Below are 24,082 nucleotides of genomic sequence, written 5' to 3'. Positions count from 1 at the left end.
TTTGTTCAGTGATGCCAAAATTCAATACTTTATTGCACCATTGGTGTGCAGTAGGTTATTTGCTCATACTGGATGATAGAATGGTTTTGAAATCTGACACACGGCTATAAAGTATGCAGTAGTATGCATATAACATGCGGTTACAATGTTCAGTGTAAAATGTTTCAGATTGCTACGATCAACATTAAATACAAGAAGGAGACGGACACTAAGATCAGTTTACATGCTGTGTTGTTAAATGACATCAGGTCAAATCTAAAGACTGCCAGCTTTCTCCAGTACAACGTTGCTCCGGACCACATCAGAGCCCCCATCTGAGAGCACTGGTTGGGGTTGTAGATGAGGAGGTGCCCCTCCGTCTTCCTCTCGGCCTGCTTTTACGACTCTTGTGTCTTGGCTCTAACCAAACCCAGATGGAGTGCGGTCCCAACCTGCAGGATGTGGCACAGCTCCGGGGGAAAGGAATGGGTTAGCAGAGGCCTGGGAGGGATTCACAGTTTTTAAAGCCATCGATTTGGGGTTGACCACCTACAGTGAACACCCAACACGACGCACCCACTGCCGTCATTTTATGCCCGGAGCCGCTGTGGCTTTGTGGAGCCGTCAGTGAAAGTGTAGCTTCATTCAGTATGAGCAAGATGAAGAGGGGAAAAGGTGCTCTGATTGGAAGGATGGAGAGGGTGAATAGCCGAAAATGTTGGCCAGCGTAGACCGTGTGCTGCCATGCAAGGCTAATGTGTTAGTGCAACGTGGAACTGAGATAACTGTACTCGCAAAGCCCTCTGTCGATTCAGCCTCCAGTGTTCGCCGAGTGTACAAGCTAGATTCTCCCAGAGCAAACCGACGCAGTTATTTCAGGGGAGCGTTGCCAAGGCAACATGTTTTGTCCCTTTTGTCCAGCGACCCGTCTACCATGGCATGTGTAACATGGGAGAGAGTTATTCTCTGTTTTTGTGGAGCTGCTCTGGCCGTCTCTGTCCCGACTGAAGGGATACAAAGCGCGAGTGTGTGGGCTGAGGTTGTCTCTCTAGTCATGTGGTGAGCAAAGCCTTTCTACTGTAGGTTTAAGTGTGGAGAAACATCAGACGCTGTATAGAGACTAATGAGGCTGTGTCGGACAGAGTTGTAGTTTGTGCTGTGTGTGTGTGACTCAATGCACCTGGGCCCGATGGGGGGGGGGGGGGGGTGGGTTTGACTGCAGAGTCTGTGTCAGGAACAGGTGTTGCAAGGTTTTTTTTTTTAAAAAGAACTCCGCTTTAGACGTCTCGAGTTAACACTGCTGAGAGAAAGTGGTCTTCTAATCACTCGGAGGTGAGGTAAAGAAACGTGAGCAACATGAACACAGGCCGCCCAAACACCACTGTGCGACTACGCTGTTCAAGGTGTTTTTAAGTGATGTGAGGAACACGCCATACACACACAAAATCCATTATCGCCTCGTGGCGAGGGCAGGTAGGTGGGTGTAAAGAACTCTCCAGCCTCAACAAAGCCACTTAAATGGCATCAGCGCGAGTTCAAATGATCAACACCCACACTCTAATAACGGCTTTGCTATGTGGTCCCAAATATCCCACACAACAGCCAGCTGCCACTGACCTCGCGTTGACCTAATTGTAACCTTTTCGGAGTGACGCACTCGCACACCCCCCTCATCATATGATCTGGGATGAAATAGTTGTCTTTTGCAATGTCTCAATCTCTGGTGTGGTCTCTGAGCTCACACTGAATTGCAGCCTCAGTTTCTGTCATTTTGCACTGAAGCTGTTTAATGACTGTTGACGGTACGTTGTGCACAATATTTCCTCACTTTATTCGGAGGCCATTGGAAAAGACGTTGCACCTTGTGTTCTGATACTTGTCAATTGTTTTTTATTCCCGATTGAACATGCACAGTACACCTGCAAATACGATGAGTCTACCTATTGAGTTGCACTGCACAAAAGGCCCATTCAGAGGCTCTTGAATTGCATTTGCCTTTTAGAATGTATTGACTGCAGTTCACTGTCTGTTCCTCAGCCATATCCCTTGTTATTCCAAGGAGAACATGATGTTCTCATGACATTTCAGCTGTTGAAGTCATTCTCATTTCATCTTAACTCAATTAATTTCCGGTGTTTACTGGATTTGTAATAGTGGACCCCTGCCCCACAGCGCAGTCCAAGAACTGAGAGAGTTTCGACAAACTTCCCCCCGTTTCCCACACATATTTGTGCATTCTTTTAACCTGAGGCACACTATTCTTTTGCTTCTCTCCTGCGTCTTTCAGCCACGAGCACATACAACCGCTGAGCACGGTTTGCCCTCAAACTTGTAAGACATTTTGACGTGCTGAAACCTGCTTAAACTGGGCGATTTTTAACCAATTTTGAGGAGCTTTTGTTTTGGTTTGGGAATGACGATGGCTTTCTAGGGAATGGATGAGTGGGCAGGGCCTCTGAGCTGTGTTGTTGCCTTCAGGCACTCTATGCAGGGAATAAGTGGAGGCTGACCAACCCGCCCCATCAAATTAGGGATACTTATAGGGGAGCTCCAGTCTTCCACTCACAGCAAGGTATGGGGAAACAGAGTGGAGAGGGAAGCGAAGGCTGCCTGCAGTACACAGGTTTGTGCAGTACAAGATGGATCGATGGATGCTTTAGGATTGAAAGGCGGATTGGGGAGAGAAGCAGATGATTTAGAGGGAAAAGAGTAAACGCGATGTCGGTCACAGCTCGTGTTGATAAGACGGTGTAATCCCTCCATATTGGATCATTGTGGTTTGTTTACAAAGTGTGGGTCCTGGGTGAGGCGTGTGTTGGTTTTGTAGAGATATGGTGCGTGAGAGTCTTCTTTAACCCCTGCCCTTCCTTCCCCATGGTTCCAGTAGGAACTGATCTGCTGGAATGTAAACAGCCATGGATTACAGTGGGGTCACTGTTCCCATCGCACAAAGCCACAAAACCATGGGAACAGCCATTCATACAGCTTGTAATCATCAGGGTCTCCAACACTGTAACTGCCACTCAACCCCCGCATCCAAAAAAAAAACTGTCGCCCAGTTTACTGTATTTATAGAGGGACATTCCCTTGTATTTGTTTTCATATACAGAAATAGGGAATGTTTTATCCCAGGACTTCCCGAGCTGTGGGCTGGGGGCTGGGGGAGGCTGACCACAATGAGGCTACAACACACAGGAAGTTATTCTCCCTACTTTGAGCAACCACTGTGCAGGTATAACGATCAACCAGTAGGAGTTGACTGTGCATCAACAGACAGCAAATAACCGAAACCCTTGTATTCAACGGGCCCTGGGTCTAAAGACCGTAGTACTGATTATCACACTGCAGCCCCTGCTCTGTGTTGGGTCTGTGGAGGAGCTTTACACACACACACACACACACACACACACACACACACACACACACACACACACACACACACACACACACACACACACACACACACACACACACACACACACACACACACACACACACACACACACACACACACACACACGCGCACACAAGTCAGTGAGCAGCAGATCATAGAGGCTGCAGCAGTGGTGATAGCGAAAGTGAACCAGGTCAATTCAAGATTAACTGTTACTCGAGTTGACAACAGCTACGCTTGTTACTGTAAGTATTGCAATAAAACCTTCACAAGTAAAAAGTCAATCATTTTATAAATACACCTGTTACACAAGCACCAACCATGACATTATAAAAGCGATATTTTATTCTGCTTTCTTTTTCCGCACTCTCTCTCTCATCCACCAACGCTATGTTTACACAAGCACAGCACGCTTGCCGAATAGTGTGAGCTGTTTGGTTGAGTTGCCTCTTAGTGAAGGACTCTGAATGACTTTAAGTTCCCTCTAGTAAGCAGTGTTGCAGTGTATGCGAGCGGGGATTTTATTGTGAAAGGTGGAATGGATGGAGTGAAGCGGTGACACGCTGTTGTTGACAGAGTTGGAGTGATAAAGGTGTTGCCGTCTTGGTGCGGACTAGTGAGCCTCAGTGTTATCACAGGCACGACTGAGGACAGGATGAATCACTTCTGATGACTCTTGTCTGTGTTCGATATTCTTTATAAACGTCACTCAGGAATATTATTTCGTCTATTGACATTTTAGATTGGTTTAAAGTGAGATATTATAGAGTTTATATAGTGACTTTGCTTTTATTACTGTTGCTGCTGTAGAAACATTTAGTTTTTAAAATATTGAATTCTAAGAAGCAGGCCTACATAGGAAATGTATGGCTGATATGCACATTTCAATATTTGTTTATTTATAGCAAGGCATATCTATAGCGTAATATTGAACAATGCTATCGCACATCGCAGATTTTCCTCGCATCGTGCAGGCCTCCTTTTGTCTACCCAAACCAAGCACCGTGTATTTCAGCCACAGTCTCTCCGTCAGATCCAAGCCGAGAAGTCTACCGTCCTCTCTGTTCTCATGAGAGCTGATTGACCCGACACGGACACGACAAACTTGACTTCAGCTTCTACAGATATCAGGCCAGAAGCCATTTGGTAGTCCGTGAAGACTTCCCTGCTTAAGCAGAGGTTCTTATCCAGCAGCTCACATTGATCGCTAATCAAGGGGCTTGCTGCCCTCCAAGTGACCCAACATGCAGGTCCCCTTTGCAACTGAGTGCGTTGCTTTCTGGAGAGACACGGGTTTACCATTACCAGGAGAGTATGATTAAGCTGAATACAATGAAAGGGCTCGGTTGTATTTTCACTTGATCTACGACCAATCTGGCTCTCTGTCGGCCTTTTCCTTCCGACTTTCCAGTGCCTTGTCTGTGCTCTTCTTTTGCCTTGGCTTTAGCACTACGTCATTCCGGATGTGGCCAAGATAAAAAAAATCTTATCTCCTCAACTTGTTCACTCTTTGAACACTTCAACTCTTTAGGAAGTACAGTAACCCTATCTGGCTCAGGACAAAGTCTGGTCTCTAAACGCTCCCGACTTTGGCCAGGTGTTGGCCACTAATCTACATGGCACTACTTACTTTTTTTGTCTTTTATCTTTTAATAGTGTCATTTAAAGCTATTTGTGTTATTAGTATACAGACACACGTGGAGAGCTGCCCTGAAATAAGTTTATTATTTATTGTGTGTGTTCCACACCCAAAAGACCTAATGAGTCTAAAAAGAATGGCTTCAAATGACTTATTAGATTCAAATTACAGTCAATAAAACAACGACGTTCTCCAGTATGCACCCTCAAATACACAGAAAAGGGGGACAAGCTGCCCCTCTTTGATTGGATGAGCAGAAAGTGCTCATGGGACTGAATTCATTGACCTGGTATATCTTCTCTTATATCAGAAATGTATCATTTTAGTTCATCATTTTATTAATCATTATATTATAAGGTTCTACTCAAACTTTAAGCTTTAACTAATGTAGGCTGGGAGCAAGTGGCGCCGGTCCTTGTGTTCAACCCAGTGGTCTATTATTATATTGGTGCTCACTGTTGCGTGAGCCTGTGGACAGGATCATTTAACACAGGGCACTAGGTCTATCAGCACCAGAGTGAAATAGTATTATACTGCTCATGGCAAATGGTTTCTCATAAAGTATCAGTTTTCTATTGATGTAGGATTCCAGTTGATGGAGAACTTGTACTCTCTTTTAACTTTTTCTTGTGGAGAAATTGCCATGTTGGGTTGAGCACAAGGCTAGATGGCGGTCCATGGTGAGAAAACCTTGAAAAGGCTCTTTTTTTTTTTTTTTTTTACCGTCCTCTTTGTACCCTCCTTCATTTTCTTGTTCTTTTTAATGATTTCCAGCTATTCATTATCCAGAGAAAGGCTGGCTCCAGGAGGCTTTGGCTAAACCAGTGTCCACTCCACTTGCTCGGTCCCCACTTTTACTTTCCCATTACTCAGTGCGATTCACTATTCCTTCCTTTCGCCGCCTCACTTTCTCTTATTATGCCACTCTCTTGCGTCTCTGTCTTTCATTCCAGTTCTCTCTGGCCAATAAATCATTTGTGTTGGAGAGAGCAGCCAGCTGTATTGTGTAACTTCTCTCTCTCCCAAACCCTCCCTTGTCTATAAAGCCAAACATGGCCGGCCTGACTGCCTGCTCGCTCAGTTTGTTCTAAACACTAGAGCAGGACACTGACAAAAGGTTTCATTTAAAGCATCAGGGTGAGAGGTTAGCCAGCCCTGAGACGGGCTCTAATAAAACAGTCTGGTAGGTGGGTAGGTGTCTGGATGTGTGATGGTGGGGGGGGGTGTAAGGACGCTGAGACACCAGAGAGTGAAAATACTGCTATTGTGAATTACACACTGATGCACACCACTGTAACCCTCCAGTATATTGAGGTCATATCTGGTATTAAATAACATTTGGCAGCACAATTTCTCACGCTCGTAAGCTATAGCTGTCTGTTACATCACTGCAGTACGACTTCTCAGTTGGATGAAGTCCAGTTGTAACCTGGCCCCAGACCAAGTGTGTGATGCTGCTGCCTTGTGATGGCTTGCAGTAGCCACAGCTGCAGTTGGATGTCTTTCCGAGTCGCGACAGGTGCAGGTGTATTGGATGACCTTTCACCTTAGCTTGGCGACTCGCCAATCCCACCACCTGTTGAAGTCGGAGCTTTCAGACTATTTTTTTTAGACAGAAAGAAAGTGCAACCTTGGAGTTGGGTTTGGTATAGTTCTGCACCAAATGATTATTATTTATTGATTATTTGTTCAAGAGAAAGAGAGAAAAAATGCCCCCTCTATATAAATAAACCACAGTACTTTGAAATATTAACTACTGAATTAGTAAAAAACTGTAAATTAAAAAAAAATACTGCAATGAAGTACTGATTATTATAAAAACACAAATATGAACTTGTTGCCATCTTTTCTTTCTTCATCAACTTTGAGCTGTTCTGGCAACATATTGTGTTCAACTAATACATAGACATTGTTGACAAGCTTAATATCAGAAATATGCAAAACTATTAAGATGCCCAAACTAGAATACAAAGAAAAGTTCTTATTTTTACTGTTTGTGTTGAGACATAATGCATTCACAAGTAGTTTGGTTTACGATTAAACGCTTTATCTGCTGTCAGCGCTGTTTTGGGCAGGTTAACTGCTAACTACCGGGCTTGTAGGACGCAGCTCTTCAGCCCTGTGGAAAAACTGCTAGCGCCGAAACCGAGGTATTAGCTGAATTCCCAAAGGAACATTTTCCAATGCCTCCCCCATTTTCCCTTCCCTTCTGCCTGATGGGCTAAATTGCGTTGACTTAGGCTTTGGCAGATTTGCAGTCATTATCAAAGAGGTACTGGAAGCCTGACTGCACTCTAATGTAATGTCTTCACACAGAGTAGACTGAGTGGCAGAAACTAGCTTCTTGTTAGTTGTGCTAGAATGAAACATATTTATGTGCCTCTTGTATTTTGATCAATACAATTGCAACCGCATATGATGGGTGTCTGTTCACCTCGGCCTACTTTCCACAGTGCTGTGTCGGAGCACCGTGTGGGACGCTGCAGTAATCCAGACACTGCTGTTTTTGGGGCACACTGTGATCTTGGAACGACTGCTTTTTGCAGTGGAGACAAAAAGCTGATCCTAGAGCTGCAACTCTAGGATTTACTGCTCTAGAAATCAGTGGGTGATGGTGCTGTATTGAGAGAAACATTAAGAAGCAGCACCGGATAATAGTGGTGTTGTAAATATAAAACGGTCCAATGCGCAGGTTATCCACTCCCGATTCATTGTCCTTGGAGGAGTGGAAGTTGCAGTGAGTTTATATTGGCGATTGGTGTGAATGGATTGCGGTATGTGTTTCATTTTGGACCCAATTGTGTTATCCATGTGTCGTGCATTTGCACATGCATAAGCCACTTTACTGCCTCCATGGTCCACTGATGTTACTGCGATATTTGACAAAACTACAATGTTTCACAATACGAAATTTAGAGATAGCAATTATCTACAAATTTCCTCACGGTTGAGAAAACCGATTTTACAATGGGCAGCTTAAATCAATTCAACTGGAATTAGTCAATTTTGGTTAAATTAAGCAACTATGGCGCTTCGATCATTTCACGCCTATGACGGACACACCGTTATGCAATAATTTGCTTCAAAGTCTGGCACTCTTCCAACTTTCTTGGGGCTTGGTATGTCATATCATGACTAAAAATAACTTTTTCGTACATATTAAAATAACTTTTGAAAATTAAAAACATACATTTCAATTAATCAAATCGATTTGGTGTCTCGCTCAGCCTTAGTTAGTTAGCACAGACTAAAGTGGAGAGTAAAAACTAGAGCAAGTAGACATAACAGAGGTCGAAGAAAGAAGTTTACACATTTAAACTTCAATATGAGGCATAAGTGTGCAGAGCAGAAAGGAGCACCGTGACGAATGTCAGATGGAGTTGGATAGCAGAGAAAGGGGGAAAAAAAAGTTACCCATCTGGAAAACCACACATACTCACAGTAATTCTACTTCGTCTGAGTCTCAACAGCCAACGCAACATGACACAACTCGATCGGAGCACCTGTTTCTGCAGCCGCCCGTCTACTCTGTCACCACCGAGACACAGACGGGCTGATTTCTCACAATCAGTCTGTGTTTTAGTATTATTCATTTGTTAAAATGATATACATTACATAAACACAAATGACAACGCTTCAATTACAATTCTGTATGTAGTAGAAAAGGGAAAATAATGTACTACAGATCAATTGTTTTATTTTGCGCCCACTCATGCATTTAATTATTCCGGGCTTGCCATTACTGCTGGTTGCCAAAGCTCTGGTTCACGTAGCTCAAGTACAGTTGCATCTGATTGACCGATCCCAGCCGCTTTTTTTGAAAAGAATCCTGCTGTACTTGCCGGAGTAAATGGTTCTTCATCCTCCAACTCTCCCTCCTCTTCCTCCTCCTCTGCATTTGTCGACTGCTGGCCCTCTAACACAGCATTAAACCACCCACTCCCTCTCACCATTCTCCATAAGAGATGCAGCGCCGCTAACCACCCACAGTCCTCTCTGAAATACCTGCTACAAATATGTGTGAAACTGCGTGGTGTTAGGACTTTTTTTCCTCCGAATATTGTCTCGATACAGTGCCCTCACAATCGGCCTTCACTGCGGTGCAGAGCAGATGCCTCTACCGTAGCATTCATGTGAACGTCTTGAAAGCATACCAGTGGAGTGAGGTGTGTCTGAGAATGCCTGGAGGACTGTTGGCCCTGTAACAGAGATGTCAGATATCCACCATATGGTTTAGTCTGATTTTTATAGAGCTATATGTTTATCTAAAGTACAGGCACGGGCTAGGGTTGGTATTATAAGTGAGGCTATAAGGTAAATACCACATGGGATTGTCCTGGCTTAATGTTGTCTCGATATTGGGGTGTAATTATAGGTCCGTGAGGACTCTGCAACTGTGATGATTGTAATCTTGTCCATGACCAATCTGTCAGCTCTAGTTCCTGGCCTGATTGCAATGTATATCTGTGTTTGTATAATTATTGTGGACTTGGGGAAGGAGAGCGAGAGAGAGGTTTTGAGATTCCTCTTTAGCAAGACTGAAGGTGACTCCATCCGTCTGGCACCTGAGGACATTTCCCCCGCAGCTGGTTTCTTGGGCATGCTCACTGGTATCAAAAATGTGTGTTTACCTCTATTGTCTGATGTTGCCATGGAAAGATTCATTGCATAATTGCTGTTATCGGTAATGAGCAGAGGATGTTGGACCCTGAAGAGTCCTGATTCCAGGCCACGTCCATGAGTCAGGACGTAGCGGTGCCAGTTCATCAGCTTTCCTTTTGGTTTCCATGTCTTCAGTGATCAAAGTCCAAATGCCTTTGGATGCGGCGTGACGAACTTGAGGATCCTGCCGGTACACGTCTAAAGAAGAGTAATGTAACTTAATGAGCGAAGTTGTAGCTTTTCAATTTGTCACAACCAACGTCGGCAGACAAACTGGCACCGAATACCAAATGACAGATGTTTCTGATCAACTTACAGGTGTTTATATAACTACCTTGGACATTGAGCAATGCACGGTGTATTTGGATACTGATACAATATTAATGAAAAATAAAAGATGAAATATCTGACTCAGCGCACATGATTAAATGCCATTTCATTCCCTCATGCTCCTCTCAAATGAGTCAGCTTAGCTGCACTTTTTACTTTCCATGACTAGCAATGAGTCTGTCAAACCCAAAAATGTTGATGGCAGAGGAAGACAATTTGCTTCTCAACCAAAATTGAGAGTAGATCATCAGCCAGCTGCCAAAAGAAGCAAATATTTCTCCCGCTGTGTCATAAGGGAGAATGGGATGTTTTGCTAAGCTGCGGAATGGCCAAGAGTGGAGGAAGCCAGGAGCACTAAGACATGCTAATTACCATTTTCTAAACAGAGAGTTGGTTCCTAATGAACACTGTTGTAATGATACACACCATCTGGACAGAGATCACAAGACGTATGAATACTATATGGTAAGGAGAGGAGGGTTGGGACGGAGCTATGCAGTGGATCAGTTGTAGTTGCTGAGTGGGTAAACTGGGAATACAGTAGTGTCTCCGTTCACTTGTATTGCATTGGAAAAGAGATTTTTATTTTTTTATTTGACCACTTAAAAAAATATGAATTATGCTTTTAGATGTGAAGCAAGTTCTCTAATTAATTAATTAATAAATGAAATACTCATATGTAGATGATGCAAAAATTGAGAATATTTTGATTTGATGTTTGCACAGTTCTGGTGAAGACGAGTACTGCATGATGGCTGAATAAGCTAATTTGGCTGCTGCTTTCATTCAGTCTATTAATATACGTATTTATATATCCCTATAAATATCGGTGCTGATGTAAAATGTCTTCCTGTCCCTCCACTCACCAATGACTGGCCCAGAGAAACCAAATCTCTCTCTGATTTGTCTCCCCTTGAGACTCCGTGTCTCCCATCCAGACAGTATTCATATTATTGTCTGAACAACTTCAGAGACTAGAATAAGTTGATGCTGGTTTCATAATTTCCATGCTCCGATCACAAAAGGACATTTGTTCGGGGCCTCTTGTCTCTCGGTCATTTCCTCGTTGGAGAGTTAACGGGAGGAGTGGCTCTGTGGACTGTGGCGGCTGACAATCCCACATTGTGTGAACTGCTGCAGCCTCACAAAGGGCCCATTGTGGAGAGCGGTGGCCCGGCAAGAGGGGACTGGGTCTAGGCTAGGTGACAGAGAGGTGTGGGTTCCAGGGGGCCTGGGTCCGGGGGGCTAGGACCGTGTAGGGGCGTGTATTGGTGCTTAGCTGACACTGTGTTGGGGCCAGGGAGGCTGCACACGTGTGAGAGGAGTCCCGTGCTGCTTTTATACATACTGTACTCCGACAAAACCACCCGTTTTCTGTAAGCGCTCAAATCTCACTCGCAGGTGAGCAGCTTTGTGAAAATAGGTTTTTAATCAGAGCTGTCAATCTCCGATTTATTTTCAGTGTCCAGATTATAAAACTGGGGGCTTAAGCTGCTTGTACAACTGTTCCCAGAATTTGAAATATTTTGCCGTTTATCCTCCTCTGACTCCAGCTCAAGGACAAGCCCCCATGTGTGGTGTACTCTAGATTTGTTTACTCAGACAGATGGCCGAGCGGTCCAAAGTCAGAGTACACCAAACCCTCCTTTTTTCTGCTGCACTGCTGTTCTCCTTGACCACCAGTTTGAGACTTAATCTCCCCCTTTCTCACCCCCAAACCGCCTTCCTCTCCACATGTCTGGGAGTGACAGGGCTCTCAGGTCAAGCTGACGCCGGTCTCTCTGTCCAGTCTGAAGCAGGCCTCGGCCCTCGCCCAGCTGTCCCAACGTCTATTTGTCCGTCTGTCTGTCAAGCCCGGCTGTTGCCCTGGCCCTCTCACCTTTAGTGTCAAGAGCCCTCCTGTGATTTAACAGCCATGGCTTAAAGAAGTTGAACCAAAACATCGTGTCCAACTGCCTCTGTGGCGCTCTTGTTTTACTCTTGTTTTTCAAAGGTTGTGAAACCTGTTCCTCGCTGCCTCCGGTTCTTCTCTTACTTAGTTGAACCAAACTACTATGTTCCAATTTGTCGTGCCAGATTTTGACTGTGCTGTCTGCTACAATATAGACAGTGGTGAGAGAGAGTCAAGAATGAAAGTGACATTTAACAGTAATGAAGTAAACGGGGCCTCTCATCTACCCTCTGGGTTTGATTACCACAACCCTTTGACTATTGACTTCTCTGTCCACATTAGAGGCTTCCAATGCCCCGTTGCTGACAGGCTATGGTTACGCTGCACAAATTGGGTCCTTGAGATAGATTTATTAAGGCAATAACGAGCATGAACGGGATGCCTTTTAATTTTGTTTCCATCGCTATCTCCTAATATTTTCTGATTTGCAGAGGGCTGTAATTTATCATCTGTGGCTACTTGGTGCTTGAAGCCGCTGTGGCATTTTGGTGTCTCTAATTCTGCCTGTATGTTTAGTGCAGTGGAGGTAGGGCCCAAGAGCAGTTCAAACAGCCGCCCATGTCCAGTGTGCTTAGTCATGCAGTACTCATTTACTTTACATTGAACAAATATAAATCCCTCGGTTAACTAGTGCGGCTTCTCCCGTCAGTCATTTGGAGGTCAGACAAAGCAAAAGTCAGTTTTCTGATCCAGTAATATTCGTGATATGTGTCCAAATATCTACTTTCTGTAAGTGCTGTCAATTTAAGAATGCATCTGCACAAGTACTTTGCATGTAGAAAAGCATGATTTACAAAAACTGCATGACTAGGCATAACGGGTTAATTCGGAGTGATGCATCGCGATGGCCTATGAATAGATTATTTTATCCGTTCCAAGTCGAGCTAGCACGCCTCCATTCATTGTAAATGAGGCGTGCCGGCATACAAAGCCACTGAATGCTTACATAAACCTGGATGTGAAAACCTTAAGTCACTGTACACAAAGTAGTGTTATTGTGGAAGCCTTGTGGTCACGTTATTTATGACTGACAGATGGCATCCATGTCAGTGTGCATAGTTGGGTTTAGGCATCAGACAGATTAAACTCCAAACCGCTCAGTGAACCCATGAACCTTCCCGGTTCTTCAGTCCTTTTTTTCAAAGGTCCTTTCAGGCTCTTTCTATTGACACAATATACAACGTGTCTGACTGTAAATTTGGGATGAACCACCAACAGGCTATATTCACATTTGAACTGATGCAATATGAATAATCTTGAAGTAAAACACTCTGGTTCATTTGATAAATAATGTAAATTAATATGATTTCATGTCTCTTTTTTTGTATGCACCTGATTCTAGATGGCACCCTTTCTAGCTCGATCACATTTTATTTGAACAGCTACTACAAATGCATCATTATTACTGTGGTGATTATGGACTTAAGCCTGGACTGAGTGACGACTGTTAACAATAATGTCATGCCGAGGCCATTAATGTTGTGAACAACTACCTAATTTCTCCGTCTAAAATCCCAGTGATTATTGCCAGAGCGAGACTTTCCTTTTCACAAATGGAGCTAGTGCAGTAAAAAACAACACCTAAATATATGATGCAATTACGTAATTATCCTCTTTTGAAAGGCTGCGTTCCATCTCGCAAGAAACAAAAACACAAGAACATTTTCTTGTGCACAGACTGTGATTATATCAGTGTGTGTGTGGTTTGCCAAGCTTGGCAGGAAAATCATTGCTGGGGCCGGATCGTGTGAGAAGACGCACCATGTGGAGGGATATGTGGGCTCGTCTGTTAACTTCCGCCACGTAACACTCCATCTAATGTGTCTCTGTTGTGTCCTTTCAGCCCAGCACTCTACCTCAGGGTACAATCAATATGAACCAGTGCTCCGACGTCATCGATGGAGAGTCCAGGACGGGTCAGAAGAACTCTCTTTGCATCCTGACCCCCGACAAAGAGCACTTCATACGGGCCGAGTGTAAAGAAATTATCAACGGGTAAGACGTAATAACCAGGAATGTGATCTGTTAATGTACGAATTACAAATCTGCTATTATATCTTCATATATCTATGTATAGATATATATCTATACATAGATATGATGTAGAATAATTGCCTCAGATGGGCAATATGGTTTTTGTTGCTCTCTATATTGGTTTGGATGAATAGGGATGACGGAGACTTGGACAACGGAGAATAGTTGTGAGCAGCTGCTTTTGCTGCCAAAACTGCTCTGCCCTCTGCTGTTTCCTTTGGGTTGTGCTGTTTTCAGAGCCTCGCAATCCCCACTGCAGTGACAGTGCACATTCTTGAACGGTTCCCCCTCCCTGCCTCTCTTGGCTTCTACCTGTGTTCACGACCCCCCCCCCCCCCCCCCCCCCCCCCCTATACGCCTGGACGCAGATCACAACACACTGACGCAGTACAGAAACATATGGAATTAGATTTTTAGTAATTTCCAGGTCTGGATAAATATGGAAAAAGAAAAGAGAGAATGGAAAATATTTGTGTTTGCTTATCCTGTTGTCTGAGATATGAAATTCTGAATATAAATTGATCATACAAGCAGGTGTTTTTTCATGGTATTTGGAGCAGACAGCCAACGCAGCCCAAATGTTTACCAGTGTGTGAGAGAGAGAGCGCGCGGGCCAGAAGGAGCTTGATGTCTTCGAAAGCAAGGCTGGCGTACAACTGAACACACACTCCTACGCAGAGCTGCCTTTGCGCCTGTACGTCACAGCCTGCAAAAACAGCTCTGCCCCAAGTGCAAAGATGTTTGACAGTGAAATGTCGTCCAGCTGTCTGCGTATAGGACTCTGGACTGAACGGCCACAATGGGTAACTGCACTGAGGGCTGGGTTGACAATCCCAGATATAAAGCCTTGTTGGTGGATTCCAAATGGGAAAAGGGAGCTTGATGCAAAGTTTGTGTTCGACATCTCCACCATGGGGGTAGCTGCAGCTGTAGGCCTTATAAAAGGTCAAAAGCATGGCACCAATCGTTTATTTACATAATAAACATCCAGCTCGGATGTCAAATTTCTTGGCCGATTTTTCAGACCACATTTGAGTCTTTTGAAATGGATAATATGGAGGAACATCTCCCCCACTGCTGCACATGTAGTGTGTTTCTGCACTGCACTCTCCCTCCCTGACTGTAGAATAGATATTATGGCTATTCTTGGGGAGCTGTGACTCACAACACCTACTCTCCGTTATGCTACCTGCTCCATCACTGCACACCTCCCACTCTCCCACCATCTGGCTCCCATGTGCTGGTTGTGGGCCACCACACCGTCATATTAGCCCTCGCAAATGTGTTGTAACAAAATATATGTATTATTTTTGATGTCTTTCCTGGTTATGTTAAGCTTTTATTAGTTATGCTACAGTATAACAACAGGGCTGTGTGGACAATCATTCATTATGACAGTTTGTAGTGTGACAATCCACAACAAAGCTTTTCACTCTTTACAAAATGGGCGTAGTAGAAACATATTTGATAATGCATGAGTGTTGTGTACCGTAGTCACTGACTTGATTACTCTTATTTTAAAAGAGCCAGTAGTTTCTGTATTGCATGAAGTTCTATATTTAAAAATTACATGAGAATTTGTGTTAATCTTGACAGCTATTTAAAGATTATATTAGTTAATCTTGAGATCAATCAGTCCAGGTGTGTTTTAGTTATATTTTGTCCACTTAATCATTCTACTTTTTGTCAAACTTTAGTTTTTAGTAGACTAAGACTTTAGCTACTTTGTCTTAAACATGAACATTTTAGTCTAGTTTTAGTTATGACCAAGAATGGGCATTTTTCTGGGCTAGAATTAATCCAGATGATTTTAATTGAAGATGCACACACATACATACATGATACCTTGTGTGGAAGTAGAATGATGGTGCTACAGCAGAGTATAATGGCACAGAGACAATAAAGCTGTGTAGTAAATAATATATTTAACACTTAACTAAATCCACATTGGCTAATTTGATAATCGTATCCTTGTGAATTGCCTTTTTAGTAAGAACACACACACCGAGCAAAAAAGCAAACGTTAATGATCAAAGATAATCAAATGTTACCGTACCAGGCTTTAAAATGCTTTGTGTTGCCACCGAGGGGATTAGACCGTGACGAACGGTTCTCCTTCGCTGCACTAGCTCACTGTTGAGAGTATAGAGGGTGTTAAAGTTATGGTACATTGTATCTTTTTGTATCGCTTTGTGGTGTTGGGTCATGCACATGCTTTGCCTGACAAGTGTAATGACTCATGTTTTGCTACAGAGAACTTTGTCCTTCATACAGTATATTGATCCCCCCACAGGTCCAGAGTATTTACAATCTGCGTTTTAGTTTCCCAAGAACATCTCTTTGACTGTCTCACTATTCGTAGGTGGCAGGAGGCTCTGACTGTATACCCCAGGACCAACAAGCAGAACCAGAAGAAAAAACGCAAGGTTGATCCACCCACTCACCAGGTAACGCACCTATTCACACGCTCCATAGCAAAGTGCTTTTTACTTTGCTCATTCTGAAGACTGTGCGAGTAGTAAGCAACCAAATTCAGGTGTGACGGCAACAATTCTGATGCATATTTAGTTTGGTGCATCTGTGCTTGTTTGACATTATGACCTTATAACTGAAATATATCCAAATGACAGATAATGAGTGTCTCCTAGTATGATTTCAGGCAAACTTTTAAGATGGATATGACTTCGTATCGACACTTTCAGATAAGTTGAGCATTTATAAGTGATCCTCACGTGGCAATTGTTCCATTGCTACAGCAAAGGAAGAACATACATATATTATTAGGACAACATGTGCTGTGGAAGTATGCAGCATGGAGGCTTTTCATTCCACTCAAACTACACCAGCTGTTTTCACCAGAGAGCGAGAGATCTATTGTTTTCTTTCTGCCAGCAACATGATGGACGGTTCATGCTATCCACATTTCCATTCTTGAGTCCCATGATGTGTCCGTCTCGGTGGTCGGATAGACTGCGTTCCACATACTCCTAAATGTATTTATACGTCTCTAGATCAATTGCAGTGTTCATTGGTAAAGAGTGTGAATAACATGTTTAAACATCGTCAGCTATTTTCCTGAACGAAATGCTTGCATCATGTTTCCAAAAATGTAGTTTTAATAGCTCACCTACTTTAAATATACGTATAGTATATGCATTCCACATACTCCTAAATGTATTTATACGTCTGGATGCACTTGGATCATTTGCCGTTGCCAATGGTAAAGAGTGTGAATAACAAGTTTACACCTTGTGATATGTTTCTGCAAGAAATACTTGTAGTTCATGTTTTATAAATGCAGAACAGGTCACCTACTTGCATACATGCACAGTTTTACCTGGTGTGAAGGCCGCAAACAAACGTCTGCTATCAGAATATTCCTGATATCATTATCGATTAAATAACATTCAGCAGTAACTTTCAGCAATGGGACCATGATCCTCTCACTTGTGCGTTTGGTTGGTTTGGTGCAGTCTGTTTCATTGTCTTGTCCAGTAGAGGCTGTCTTACCTGCCAGGCTTTCGCCTGTTCAGTCACTGCTCTTGTGTGTGCCTGGTCAAAACAGATTGCTTTCAAAGTTGACGCTCGTCGTCAAAGAAGTCAAATTCAGGACTTGAAGTTGACGTCTTTAAAAGTATCCAAGTCCCCGTCCTAAACCCTAAAAACGGAAACATTACAATGTTTTATTAACGTTCCCTATGTGCCCTGTGAAAGTATGTGAGTGCAGGAGCGTGCAACAGCTGAAAATGGTCATGAGGAGCACGATACCGTGTGAAATGATGTTACCTGAACCATTTCAATTTCCAAATGTTAACATTCCAATGCTGTGAATTGTGAGTAAAATCCTAAAGAGCCCCTGCAGACTTAAAGAGAATGCATGTCTGAGTCTGAGTGTGTGAAGGTGGACTTTGAGTCTGTTTAAGTCGTGCTGTTTGTTTGAGGACTTTCCACATTGACCTAGAGGGTCCCAGAATGTGTCTAGAAGGAATCTGAAAAGTATCAAGTGTGTATCTACACAAAGTTTAGCAATGAGAAAACAATACACGGATGTGTTCAACAGTCTGAGAGCAGCGTCATTCAAGCATGCGTGTGACCAAAGGGAATAAAAATGCACTTTTCTCCTTGGTAGTTAGACGTCAAATAACAGGACTAGGTAAAGCTTTATTACCATAATATTTGTTTCAATAATGAGATGAAATATAGGCGCTTGTTATAAAATATCATACAGCCCACCCACCGTGGGATACAGCTGTCCCCATTTTCTACCCCCATTTTGACGAGAGGCCAAATTTGTGGTGAGTGCACACAAACTCCTCTCTGAAGGTCATTGTCTGGTTTCTCTAATGACGGCGCCCTGAATCCCACTGTGACCTTGCCAGGCTGACACTAACAAGGCTCATTTGCAGAGGTGACACAGTGATGACCATGACTGTTTACTTTCCTGTGTGTATGAGTGTAACTACTACAAATGATATTTGATCACAGAATGTTCCTGGTATCTGCTTTAAACAACAATATAGATCAGAACAGGAATACATTGTTTTCTTGCATGTATGTGAAATGACAGTCAAGGCCGAGCAACATCATTTTGTCTAATAATGTGTGAGGGTGATTTAAGCTTTCACCGCTTGTCTCATGTCAGTTTCTATTATTGTCTCATGGGCTGTTTTAGTTGTTCTGGGATGGAAATGGCTCACATCGCCACCTTCCACAGTTCTCCCGCTTTGACTGAAGTTACTGGAGACACATGCTCGGAGACTGTTGTAAATGCTTGAGCACTGTAACGTGTTTGTCTTCTGGGTGGTGCCCCTAAATTGAAGCACCTGACCTCAAGTACAAAACATCTGACGGGAAACTTATTTGTGTGTCATATTGTAACTAAAAGGAGTTTTGACTTTCAGATTCTTGTGTTGGCGTTTAATAATGCTTTATGCTATAAATATGCATGAATTTGGCCTAAATAAGAACAAAACTAAAAACCATAGTTCAACTAGTACAGCAACTATAAATCACTGAGACAGATGGGTTTACCTGTATTGATTATAAATCAGCACTACATAGCAGGCATTAACATCAAAGGCTTTTTTTGATTGGCAGGGTGGAGAAACTGCAAGCCAGTGTTTTTCCACTGCAGACATGAACGGACACCCAGTGAGTTCAGCTTGGCCAAACCTTTTATCCTGCTTCACTCTTAGTGGCTTTGAAATTCCCGAATCAATTATTTGTTGTTAGAATCCAGGTGAAGGGTGATTAAAAATAACCTGCTTCTTGCTTCTCTACTCTGATATGAGTGATTCTTGGCACAACAGCATGTTTGTGGTGATTAAAGTAGGCTGGCTGTTTGAGGGTCGCTTTGGAAGTCTTTCTCCTCTGGTGAACTCAAATGCTGATGACCAACCAATATGCACTGGAGACAATGTACGTTTAATTTAGTTTGCTCTTTGTATTTATTACTCGGATGAAGAGGACTTCTATGATTTTCATCAAGGGCTGTACTGAATAGTTCAAAGCTTCAAATCATCATTCATAATTGTGGCAGTGAAATTCTCAATCAACATTCATTATTCATTTTGTTTGAATCTGGTATTTCTGCACGGTTGCAGATAAAGGTCAGGCAACCCTGTTATTTGTAGGAATAGATTCCTGTGGTTGCAGTAGGACTCCAACCACTCGTGCGATCCAAAGATTTCCAATAACTCCAGAGCATTGTCAGGACCAAAAGTCAACATTTATTGGAAAAGTTGGATGCTATCATTTCCAAAATTCACAACATGTTTTTATCTTACGAAGGATTCTGCTTCAATCCATATTTGTTGCCGTTTAGCCTTTTAAAATCATCTTCACTGCCGTCAAAAAAAGGGAGGCACTCACTGAGTTAAAGTTTATTTAGTTAAAAACATAAAACAACGGTTGTAACGTCATGAAATATGACGACGGGCATACAGAGCTTCAATGAAAACCTCAATAGAAGCTTTGAATGTAAAACAATGACATTCGGTACAGCCCTCATTTTATTCTGGAGAATCTATTGCAACATATTCTGCCGCTGCAGAATGGAATTTCTTTTTCTTTTTTCTGTAATCATCAATAATTACAAGTGTGTTTGCCAAAAATGAGCACTTTGTCTAGCTGTCGGTCTCTTTCTCGTTTCTACAAATCCTCCTTATTTCTTACCAGAATCTGTCTTTATACCGTTAATAATAATACATTTTCTGTGGCTTTGTCTTCTTGATATTAGATGTACCTGACTCATACGGTACACTTAAAAACCCAATTAATAAAAACAAAAAAAAACAAATCAATGTCAGGATTTAAAGAAAATACGTTTCCTTTTCTGAGTTTCACATTTCTTTTCGGAATCTAATTATTCTTCAATCTTTTTCCTCCTCGTATTCCTTTTTCGTAGTCTCTCTGTGACCTTACCTCCCAATATGTCATTTCCTCTTCCCATCCACTCCTTCCAACCCAAACCCCCACCCAGGAGCCCGGCCCTGCTAAGGTGACGGTGACCAGCAGCAGCTGCAGCGGAGGAAGCATCCCTTGCCTGCCCAGCAGCATCGCCAGTGCCGAGCGTGTCCCGATGAGCCGTGCCACTCTGTGGCAGGAGGAGAGCCGCTGGAGCAGGGCCACCATCCCCTGCAGCCGCAGTGCCTCCTGTCTAAGCCAGCTGAGCCAGAGCCAACCGGACTCCAGTATCACTACTCAAGATGGTGAGGACTAAGAGGACAGCATGCGACTTCCTCAACATCCTGTATATGCTTCAGCTATTGTTTCACTGTGATGAGGAAAACGAGGTTCAAATATTGTTATCACTGCTTGCATAAAGGCATTTTTAAGTCACATTTACTTTTAGTCAACTTCTTCACTCTTGACGCTTAAGAACACGATCTTTCAGCCACTTGGCCAGCTTTCCGGTGACATAGTGACTATTTTGTAGTATACAAATACAGGTATGCAATGTATGTTCACGTATTTAGCACTATATGCACACCATTTTGGGAGTTTCATACGGGTTGCACTGTGTTCTTGCTTCAGATGGCGGCACCATGAGCACCGGACGCAAGGTACGAGTGGAGAGCGGTTACTTTTCCCTGGAGAAGAACAAGTCGGAGCCTTCGCCACAATCTCAGCCACCGCAGCCACCCCAGTATCTGCCCTTGTCCTCTTCAGCATCTTCCTCCTCTTTAGGAGCTCTCAGTCCCAGGTACAACTCTGAGTCCGAATCCCAAACTTCCCCTTATCAACCCTCCCAAGATCCTCTCCCTTCTCCAGGTGCACTCGTTTCCCCCAGCTACTCCACCATCAGCTCCTCCCAGAGCTCGCTGGATTCCGAACCCAGCGTGACTACACCCACCTGGGAGGGACGCAGTGGTGGTGGTGGAGGAGGAAGCATTTGTAGTGTCAGTGGTGGAGGAGGAGGCCGAGTGGGCCGGCCTGGCAGGGAGTACACAGCGCTGTCTGATGTGCCACGGGCTCGCAGACTGAGTCACCGCGAAGCCTTCCGCTCAGAAAAAAAGCGCCAAGAGCTAAGGGCACGGACCCGGAGTCCTGGCAGAGAGGAGGTGGCTCGGCTGTTTGGGCAGGAGCGCAGGTAAGAGCTTATGTATACGTGTCATGCTTGGCAGACTGCAAAAAAAGATTCTACAGAGACATTTGAAGTCACACATGCAGATTCACTTGTGATAATACTCTCAGCCAAACATGATTTAATAATCATCAATGAACCTCTGGTTGTAAGCCCTTGACATAGCCTTAAAACATATAGATAGCATGCCAAGTGATCTATGTGGAGCTCATACATTGCTTAAAGCATCAGCACTATTAGGTTTTATTTAGCACCACCCTGTGGCTGCTGTCCTTGAGACATTCCTGTATCTTGAGCATTGCTGCCTCCCCTAGCTTTACCAGTGGTTTGCCATTAATGATTTGGGGATTGAAATGCATGTTTTACCTTCTTTTCTACTGATCTCTACCTTTTGCTCTTGCTACTTTGCTAGTTTGTTTTGTCGTTTCAATCTTTTCCAGGGGCTCCTGAACAGAGCTTCTCAGAGCTAAACGCTCACCCGGCCCTTCCGCCCCTCCTCTCTCAATGCCTGCTGGTCACCGCTGATTCCTGCTTTCTATCATTTCATCTCTGCCCTGCCTGGGAGATCACACACACACACACACTCACACAGTTTCATAAATACTTGATTTACTGTATATAATGTGCATACTCAAACGTACTGGTGGTTGGTAATGATGGTGGGTTTACATACAGTGTGATCTTTCTTTCTTTCTTGTGCGCACACACACACACACACACACACACACACACACACACACACACACACACACACACATACACACACACACACACACACAGACACACACAGACACACACACACACACACACACACACAGTAACAAGTGCAGAGCCTTAAGGTAATGCTGTGTTGCCGTTGCTGCTACATACATTTGTCTAACCAACCATCCTATTCATTTTCCTTTTCTTCCAAAGTTTAATCTCATTATATAACACCTTTTTATTCTTTGATGTATCTCTGGATTGTTCTCTTTGGGGATATTACCTCTACCTTGCACATTGTTGTCTATGAAAGTCTCTTTGAGTCTAGAATGATGTCCAAAGTAAAATGACTTACGTATTTTGTAAATGTTGTGCACTAATGGCTGCAGTGCATTTTGCACACAATACATTGAAACTACTTGTATCCATTATGGACATTGATTTTGGCTCAAATTTGCTTTCATAACATGCTTTGGTCTTGTTTTTATGCTGATTCTGCCACAATGTGATGATTATATGCTGCATTTTTAAGAGTTATTTTTGTATGCTGAAAATGCATTTTTTTTTAAAGAATGATTACGATATTTAACTGATTGTCAGAAAATAGTTTTTCATTAAGTGAAATACTGTATGTACTGTGAATCGAGCACTTCTCTGAAAAGGATGGTCCCTTTGTGTCTGTCAGGCGTTCTCAAATCATTGGCAGATTCGAGGAGGGTCAGCCTGTAGAGCGCATGGACATAAGCAGCTCCAATGAGCCCTCCGCTAACACCACGTTAATCCAGAGACAAGGACGCAGCGAGAGGCGCTATCTGGCTAGCAAGCATGTATGTTATTCTCTTTCTTAATCCTGAAGAAATACATCTTAAAAAGGTGTGAACTACCCAAACAATCCACTGAATGGCAAATGTACTATGTAACGTTGATAAGGGATTACTTCTAATTTCTAATACTAATTCTATTTATAGGAGATGTCACTGGATGCAGGAAAGGATCGCTCGGTCCCTGATGTGTCCAGCTCCACTTGTGCTAATTTAAGAAGAGCCAAGTCACTGGACCGCAGAGTCACCGAGTCCTCAATGACTGTGAGTACAGACGCTATTTCCAAAGTATATTGTTGCATTAACCCAGCGGGCCAAAAAATATTTTCACGGCCCCATTAAATGGCTTTGTGATTCGAAAAGCCACCAGTGCACCCCTTTCTTGTAATGTGCACTGCTCAGGGGAAATGGCTTTATTTACTGGTCAGTGTACATAGTTAAACTTTCACATGCACCCAAACACAATTCCACATGCTGCTGCATATACAATATAAAATTAGCATTAGTTTTCTTCAGTTTCCACAAGTGAGATTAAAGTAGCCCTAAAGTTGCACTGGTATCTTCCTGACGTCTGACAAACTGCCACTGATCCACGGTCTGTCCAGTAATGCAGGGGTGATCCAGTCAGTGTGTGTGTGGTTCGTCTCTCTGGGCGAGCTGCAGCTGCCAGAACCCCCGCCCACTCAGACACACACATTTATGTGCACACCACTGCCGCCACCGCTACTGATGATTATAAATAGCAAGCACAGAAGCAGCCGCAGTTGTGTATATGTCCATGGGACAGACGGAAAGAAACAGATTGTCAACATATGAAGTGAAGGCAGTTCACCATCAGAATGACTCTTTGCCATGCGGTGACGCCGCACTTGATGAAGCTCAACAAAAAGAAGGTATTGTTGAGTGAGCAGAAGCCAGGTTTTGGATTAATGATTGACTCTGGAGTCTATAAACAGACTTGAGCTTGGTTTCAATGTGCAGCAGT

At 43.3% G+C, this 24,082-nt stretch overlaps 1 protein-coding gene across 4 annotated transcripts in view; it reads left to right on the top strand.

The window, feature by feature from the left end:
- The window catches only part of LOC306712730 (myosin phosphatase Rho interacting protein), a 46,303-nt gene that overhangs the window by 6,737 nt on the left and 15,484 nt on the right, over positions 1–24,082 (top strand). For 3 of the 4 annotated variants that reach the window (XM_079182135.1, XM_079182133.1, XM_079182134.1), the window contains exons 4-10: positions 13,799–13,950; positions 16,352–16,436; positions 19,087–19,140; positions 20,471–20,699; positions 21,025–21,580; positions 22,962–23,103; positions 23,245–23,361. In XM_079182135.1, the coding sequence (XP_079038261.1) occupies positions 13,799–13,950; positions 16,352–16,436; positions 19,087–19,140; positions 20,471–20,699; positions 21,025–21,580; positions 22,962–23,103; positions 23,245–23,361 (1,335 nt within the window). The remainder of the gene's footprint in view (positions 1–13,798; positions 13,951–16,351; positions 16,437–19,086; positions 19,141–20,470; positions 20,700–21,024; positions 21,581–22,961; positions 23,104–23,244; positions 23,362–24,082) is intronic. The other variant, XM_079182136.1, reaches the window with a different exon arrangement.

This window comes from Pholis gunnellus (genome assembly GCF_910591455.1).
Source record: "Pholis gunnellus genome assembly, chromosome: 21".
Taxonomy (NCBI): domain Eukaryota; kingdom Metazoa; phylum Chordata; class Actinopteri; order Perciformes; family Pholidae; genus Pholis; species Pholis gunnellus.
The sequence above is the reverse complement of the archived record's forward strand: the minus strand, read 5'-3'. Positions and strand labels throughout refer to the sequence as shown.